This window comes from Microtus oregoni, unplaced genomic scaffold (genome assembly GCF_018167655.1).
Source record: "Microtus oregoni isolate MIOR12 unplaced genomic scaffold, Mior012 000012F_ref0000307, whole genome shotgun sequence".
In the NCBI taxonomy this organism is placed as follows: domain Eukaryota; kingdom Metazoa; phylum Chordata; class Mammalia; order Rodentia; family Cricetidae; genus Microtus; species Microtus oregoni.
Window position 1 is genome coordinate 45033670 of NW_024543071.1, and position 7243 is coordinate 45040912.

General features: G+C 35.6%; 1 protein-coding gene across 1 annotated transcript; it reads right to left on the reverse strand.

The window, feature by feature from the left end:
• Positions 1-6080: 6080 nt before the first annotated feature.
• Positions 6081-7031, reverse strand: LOC121453809 (olfactory receptor 10W1-like). Its single transcript, XM_041660726.1, has one exon. The coding sequence runs from the start codon at positions 7029-7031 to the stop codon at positions 6081-6083; it is 951 nt and encodes a 316-aa protein (XP_041516660.1).
• Between the last annotated feature and the right edge of the window lie 212 nt (positions 7032-7243).

Here is a 7243-nt window from a genome sequence, read left to right on the forward strand (position 1 = left end):
CTCAACAGGATGGTGTTCCCCTTGAATACTTACTCTTTCATCTCTCTTTTTCTTAAATGAGGTGGGGGTGAGGTTTTTTAGGAATGCATCTTCTCAGACCTTTTGCTGCTCTCTAAGCCTTCAATAATAAGTAATAATGGGTATGAGATAAAGAAATCTAAAAGCAAAATAAAAGAAGAATTTCAGCAGGAAAATTATGAGCACATATCATTAAAACAAGGTAGAATTTGGTTCAGGAAAACTTTCAAATATTATTCTATCAACTTAACACATGAAAACCAAGTTAGCAACATTGCATCAATGGATGGAAAGGCAGTCATGATCTGATTCATAACAGATCCTTTCTGTGCATCAAGTAAGAGATGGATGTTTGGAGTCTGATGCCTGCCAGAACAAATCTCAATAGAGCAACTGCAAAAAAAAAAAAAGCACACATATTCAAGGTATGGCCATGCCCTAAAAGCATCATATAAATCCAAATTTGATTGGAAAACTTGATATTGACCATTCTGAAAATCACTACCAAAGGATATTAAAACATATTTGTGCATGCGCATATGTCTCTGTGTGAAATTCAAACACTTTTCTCGATTATTTAACAGTCTCTGAAAACCCACTGCTTGCAGTTTTCATCCTTCATATTCTATGACTTTCATGAAGACTGTTTATGGAGACCACCACAACCTTGCCATCATCCTCATATAAAGAATACATTTTTTTATAAGTGGCTGTATTGCCTCTTGAGAGTCTGATGCTTGATGCAATCCATTTCTGTCAAAGCTAGTTTGATAAACATTTTAGTTACTGTTATATTAAATTCCACAAGGCCATAGGCTATGAGTTCTGATAATTTTTATATTTCTACCTGTTTATTTGGTTTTGTTTGAGCTAAATGTTATTCATTTGTTAATTTCAATTTTTAAACCATATTTAAAAGCAAATATTAAGTGATGTTCTCTACGACCCAGTTATGCTATAATTACTTTAGACTACACAGACTATTACTTCTTCCTTACCAATGGTTATTCTGTTTATGTTTATCTAATATACATAGTATAGGAAACTCAGGTGAGATCACTGATTATTCCTTGATCCACTGATCAATGGACACTGGAAAGTGCAAAAATAAAATTTTGAATTATTTGTTGCACCAATAAGTTTTAAAGACTGTACATTGCAGCATTTCCCTGGTCATCATGTTTCCTCTACTCTGGTGACAGGTATGCCATTTGTGAACATTTTGGTAAGCTTATCCTTACCTCAACTGCCTGACCATTACAACTGACCAGCAAATAAAACAGGCAAACAAGCTGAGTCTAAACTATTAACTCAAGTCTTGGTCACAACTGAAAAAATAAAAAGTCATGGTTGCTAAACTTATCTTCATAAGAAAACACAAATTAAAATAGAGAAATTTAAAGACTCTGGGAGCTAAATCTAAATTGTTTCTTTTTCTCTTTTTTTCCTTTCTTCCTTTCTTTCTTTCTTCCTTTCTTCCTTTTTTTCTTTTCTGTTTTTTTTCTTTCCTTTTTTGGTTTCCTTGAGACAGGGTGTCTCTCTGTAACCCTGGCCATCCTGGAACTCTCTCTAGACCAGGTTGGCTTCAAACTCAGAGATCCTCTTGCATCTGTCTCCTAAGTGCTGAGATTAAAGGTGTGGAGCATCACCATTCAGTTTAAATTAGGTAATTTAGAACAAGAATTCCCTACCTTTCTTTGGAAATGAAAAGTATAGTGGTCAATTTGAAAACATTGCCTTATATTTTTTAAAGATTTACAGTACATATTATCATGATATTAGTTTGTTAGGAAATGGTGCAATTAATCTAACATAACATTTCAACATGGAACTTATAATTCTTACATAAGACTTTTCATGTTTCAAAGATATACCAAAAATGCAGATGATCCAAGATTTAATCTGACCTTATCATTTATGTGGTCCTAGAAAATTCAATCATGCATCACAGTTCTGGGCTCCATGTCTATAAATGCAATTAATGTATATTTTGACAACTCATTTGTGGTCCATATTTTAATCTGACATTCATGATTATTCACTTTCAGTTATAAGCATTGTAGAAATTATATTTTTTATTATTTGTTGGAAGAAAATTACTATGAAGGAAATGGAGTCTTTTACATACTCCCTTACCGGTTTCAAATTCATTTCATTCCATTTGCTGTCTAAGGAAACTCACCAAATACAAGTTGATTTTGCTGCTGAGGTGTTACTGCCACATATGATTAAAGGAGCTCTCTAAAGAAATTTCAGCAGTCTTCAAACAGGTGAATAGAGAATGATAGTCCACAAGGTTTTGGATTAAAATCTTAGAGATGGAATAAGAAGAGGGCATGATGCCTTTTTAAAGTCTCTGTGACAGTAGGAAGTGTTCTTCATATTCTGACAATCAGGAGAAAATTGATTCCTTAGAAATCAGTGGTTGGGGTAGAATTGAGTAAAAAGGAAATCCATGTGAATGATAAAATTAAAAAATAATCCAAGTTTTAAGTTCTGAGAAGACATATATCTTCCTCAATAACATAGAATAGATTCTGATATAATTGCTGAGTCCATTCTTGACTGATCTAGTCAGACCTCTTAGTGTCCTTTATGGAATTTCTACAAAATTAATGAGCCCCTGAAGAGGCAAATCCCTGGTGGTATCCCTTAAACTTAATACATCGAGAAAATGACAGAGGTTAAGGAGAAACTTTTCAGTGTGGTCACTATACAAATTATTCCCTTGGGATTCCAGGCAGGGATCTGTAATTCCTGTCTGACACCCAACAGGGAATTGATGGATTTAGGGTCCAGGTAAGATATCCCAAGAGAGTTTCTGAAGTCAGATATCCATTCCTGCTTCAGACCTCGAAGCATGTGTAACATACTTACCCAACACTGGCCCAGACTTTCTGGAGATCCGAGATATTATTTTTGGTTCTAGCATGTGGCAATTGTCATCCTCATGCCATAAGGAAGTTCATAAGTGTACATTCTCACCTTTGGTGGGAGATATTAGACTCCATTAACACCATAAGTCTGTTAGATTTTAAATGCAATGAACTGTGGCCTTTTTTCAAAAGCAGAGTGTGTAAAGTATTTTTAAATGGTCATTTTTTTGTAGTATTTGATACAGCTATTCCTTTTTTTCCTTTCTTAATCAAGTTTCCTTCTGTTGATTTTTTTGAATTTTTTTTCTCACTCTCAGTGACATTGTGGAGGCCAGAGAAGAATATAGGATATCCTCTTCTACTTCGCTCACTTGATAAGAACCTGGAGCTATGCTCATGTCAAAAAACCCCACAAATCCTTCTGTCTTTACCTCCCACAGCACTAGGGTTACAGGCATGCATAGCATGCCAGATTATGACATGAGTTCTAGGAATTTGAACACAGTTCCTCATGCTTTCACAGCAAGGGCTGCTCTTACTCACAAAGCCATCTCTCCACACAGATTTCTCTAATCTTCAAAGCATTTATTAGAACTGATAACTTTACCCTAACTCTTAGCATAATCATATATTTTCTTATTTGTTTCTTTTCACCTCTTCCCACATGTTTGAAATCATGTTCTTTATTATGGATGCTATTAACATTATATTTGTGGACCCTCCCTGCTGCTCCTCAACAGCCTTCTTGCTGTAACACGAGGAGCAGCAGAGAGTCACAAGAGTGATGAGATTCATGTGTGTAAGTGCAACATTGCCTATTTGTAGTCCAGCTTATTTATTCTACTAGTGTATTACTTTGAAAAAAATTATAGTTTCTATTTATATCAGTCCCCATATCTATAAATTGAGGATAACAGTAGTCTGAGCCTCCTAAAACATTTGCAAGGATTAAAATTCTTCAAAACATAAGCTTTTAAAAGGTATTGGTAATAAACAATACAAATGTTCTTTACTATCTCCAACTTCATTACTGCCATTACTACCACAATATAGCCACAATCATCACTTCCACCATAATCATAAATATCAGTTACCATGACCTCCACCATTATGTAACCACCACTACCACCAACACCACCAACATTGCTACCAACACCATTGTTATCATTCTTTTTTGGAGAAAGTGTTTGTGTAGCCCTGGATGTCCTGGAACTATCTCTGTAGACCAGGCTGACCTTGAACTCACAATGATCGAGGCTATGCTACCCAAATGCTGGGATGAAAGACATGCACCACCATAGCCTGGCTACTGTCATCATTCTTAAGATTTGTAGTATGGCAAAACACCGCGATTATTTTCCTATTCCTTTCTTTGTGCTCCACCACAGCCTATTTGTCTTTCTCTGTGTAATATACTAAATGCACACAGCTGGGACAAGTATAAGACAATGTAGGTTAAACAACAAATGAGATGGTATAATATTGGGTGACTGGAATGTATAAAGAAAGTTGAACTTTGTAGCCATATTTTACTATATAAAATCCTCAATAAATTAAAAATGAAAAGACATGTTGATTAATGGTAAATTGCTACTTCAGCAAGACATAAGTGTGCTTGACATGTTTAAATCCTATTACAAATTTTCAAAACACAGAAACAACACACAAATATATATATATATATATATGTGTGTGTGTGTGTGTGTGTGTGTATGAAAATACATGTATGCATACAATGATAATTAGTGAAAAGAGCCCATCATTTTGAAAGATAAAGGAGGGAAACATTGGAGTATTTGGAGGAAGGAAAGAGAAGGGAGAAATGTAATTAAATTACAATCTCAAAATTAAACAATATAAAATATGTGGCATGAAATTGATATTATAGATCTGTTTCTTGGCATAAAAATAAAAGTAAAAACAGGAAATGATATGAGAGGACCAATCTACAATGAGAGTTGCATATTTTGACCATAGACAAACTATACAAACACATTTCACATTGAAACCACACTATTTCTTAAGAATGGTAGCTCATGTGTATATTCTCAGTTCTTTGGGGACTACTTCCCTATTTAAATTCTATATAGCACACACAATGGGGAAAGGAAAAGACATCACCGTGGAATAATTTACTGTACAACATCAACTCTAACTGAATACTTGCTGCTGAGAACTGGCAGCTAACTATCTCCATTGATTATGGAGAAATTACACTGTCTAGGACAATTTACTAATACAAAAAACTAATAGTTATTTGAAAATATTGGCCCTGTTGCTTCTTTCTACCCATAAATACTCCTATTATTACAAAAGCAAATATTTCTGAAGATTAATATAAAATATGTTGATAGGTATGTATATTATATGCTATGTGTTTTGTTTCTACATTTATAAAAACATAAAAATTTAATTGTAACATTAATAATACATAGAATTTTAAGACAGAGGTAAAGCTGAATTACATTCCTTAATGAAAAACTGAAGTATTGTTTAATCAATACTTTATTAGAGAATGTTCTTTTATGTATAATAAACAACTTAGTTCATTTTGTTGCAAGGCCTCAAATTCCATTTCTACAAGCTTGTATGTCAAGAGAATGACTTCGTGGTAGCAGGCTCTCATGCATTCACTTGTGTTTCACATTACAGGATTGAGCAACAGACACAAAAGTTATTGTACTGCCCTCCCTTGTTTCCCTTGCTGTCATCATATTGGTTAAAAGATTTTTTTATGCCACTTAAAGTTACCATTCCTGGAACAAATTCCCTTTTGCATCAATTTCCAATGATTTTCTGATAACAATGTATTTGTTTTTCTTTTTCAGGTGTCTAATTGATAATGGCTCCCTACAATCAATCATTCCCTGATTCATAAGTGCTGCTGTAATTTTATTGTTTTATCAAAAACTTGCACAATAGACTAAATTTTTCCTATATAAAGTCATATACTGGCCAGTTAGCATTATTTTCGTCTCACGTACTTGTTTATGTCTTTCTTACAAGACTAATCACCCAGTCTAAAAGAAGCACATAGAGAACAATATCACCACACAGAGGTAAACATTAAGGTGCTTTATGTTTATTGTTTCCATGAACATCATTTCAAAATCAGCTGAGAAAATACTTTTGTAGGACACAGTGACTTGCTTTAGATAGGACTAAATTGTATTTTGTTGGATTTTTCTATCTTATCAGTTTCTGGGAGAGATAATTTCTGGTAAGAATTTTCCCTATGGCTCCTTTCATCTCACTGTTCCTCAGAGTGTAAATGAGGGGGTTGAGGAATGGGGTTCCTAGTGTGTATACCAAGGAGATGAACTGATCTTGCTTGGGGTGGTAGTTGGAGTTGGGGCGAAGGTACATGAAGGCACAGCAGCCATACTGCAACAGCACCACAGTGAGGTGAGAGGAGCAGGTGTTGAAGGCCCTGTGGCGACCAGCTGCTGAGTGGAGTTTGAACACAGCAGTCACTATCAAGGCATAGGTGGTAGCAATGAAAAGGAAAGGTACAGCAATGGCTAGTGTGGCTGCCACTAGCACAGAGAGCTCATGGATATGACTCTTGGCACACACAAGACGCATGACTGGTGGGACATCACAAAAGAAGTGCTCTATGCCTCTAGCCTGACAGAATGGCAGACAGAAGATGAAGACCACAAGCTGTAAGGACAGGAACAAGCCAATGACCACAGAAGCCACAACCAAGCGTACACAAAATGTTATAGTCATGATGAGAGGGTACTGTAAGGGGTGACAGATGGCGACATATCTGTCATAGGCCATGGAAGCCAGGAGGAAGCAGTCAGCACTACCAAGTCCAATGAAGAAAACCATCTGAGTGGCACAGCTCAGCAGAGTGATGGTCTTCTCTGAATATAGGGTGTTGGCCAGGATGTGTGGTACCACCACTGCAGTGTAGCATAGTTCTATCCCTGAGAGGCTACCCAGGAAATAGTACATGGGTGTATGTAGGCGGGCTTCTGTCTGTATAGATATCACAATGAGGACATTTCCAGAGATGATCAATGCATAAGCCAGGCTGACTCCAATGAAGCAGAGGGTACGTAGATCTGGGCAGTTAGGATAGGCTAAGAACACAAACTCCATCAATACTGAGTGGTTCTCCCAGGTCATTGAGTCCACAGGTGTTTTCTTTAGAATGGAAAATAATACATGACAGATGAGTGATATATTTACCTTATAAATAATGATTTAATTTTACTAATTAAATATATATTTAGATGTGAGAGACAGACTATACCTTTTATTTGTCTATTTTTACAAAATTTGGTCTCATGTAAATCTACATGTTAATGTCTACCTGGAAATAGTTTGGGAATGAGAAA

Bases quoted from the DNA above. Each gene is read 5' to 3' on its own strand.
- LOC121453809 (XM_041660726.1), bottom strand. From the start codon at position 7,031: ATGACCTGGGAGAACCACTCAGTATTGATGGAGTTTGTGTTCTTAGCC.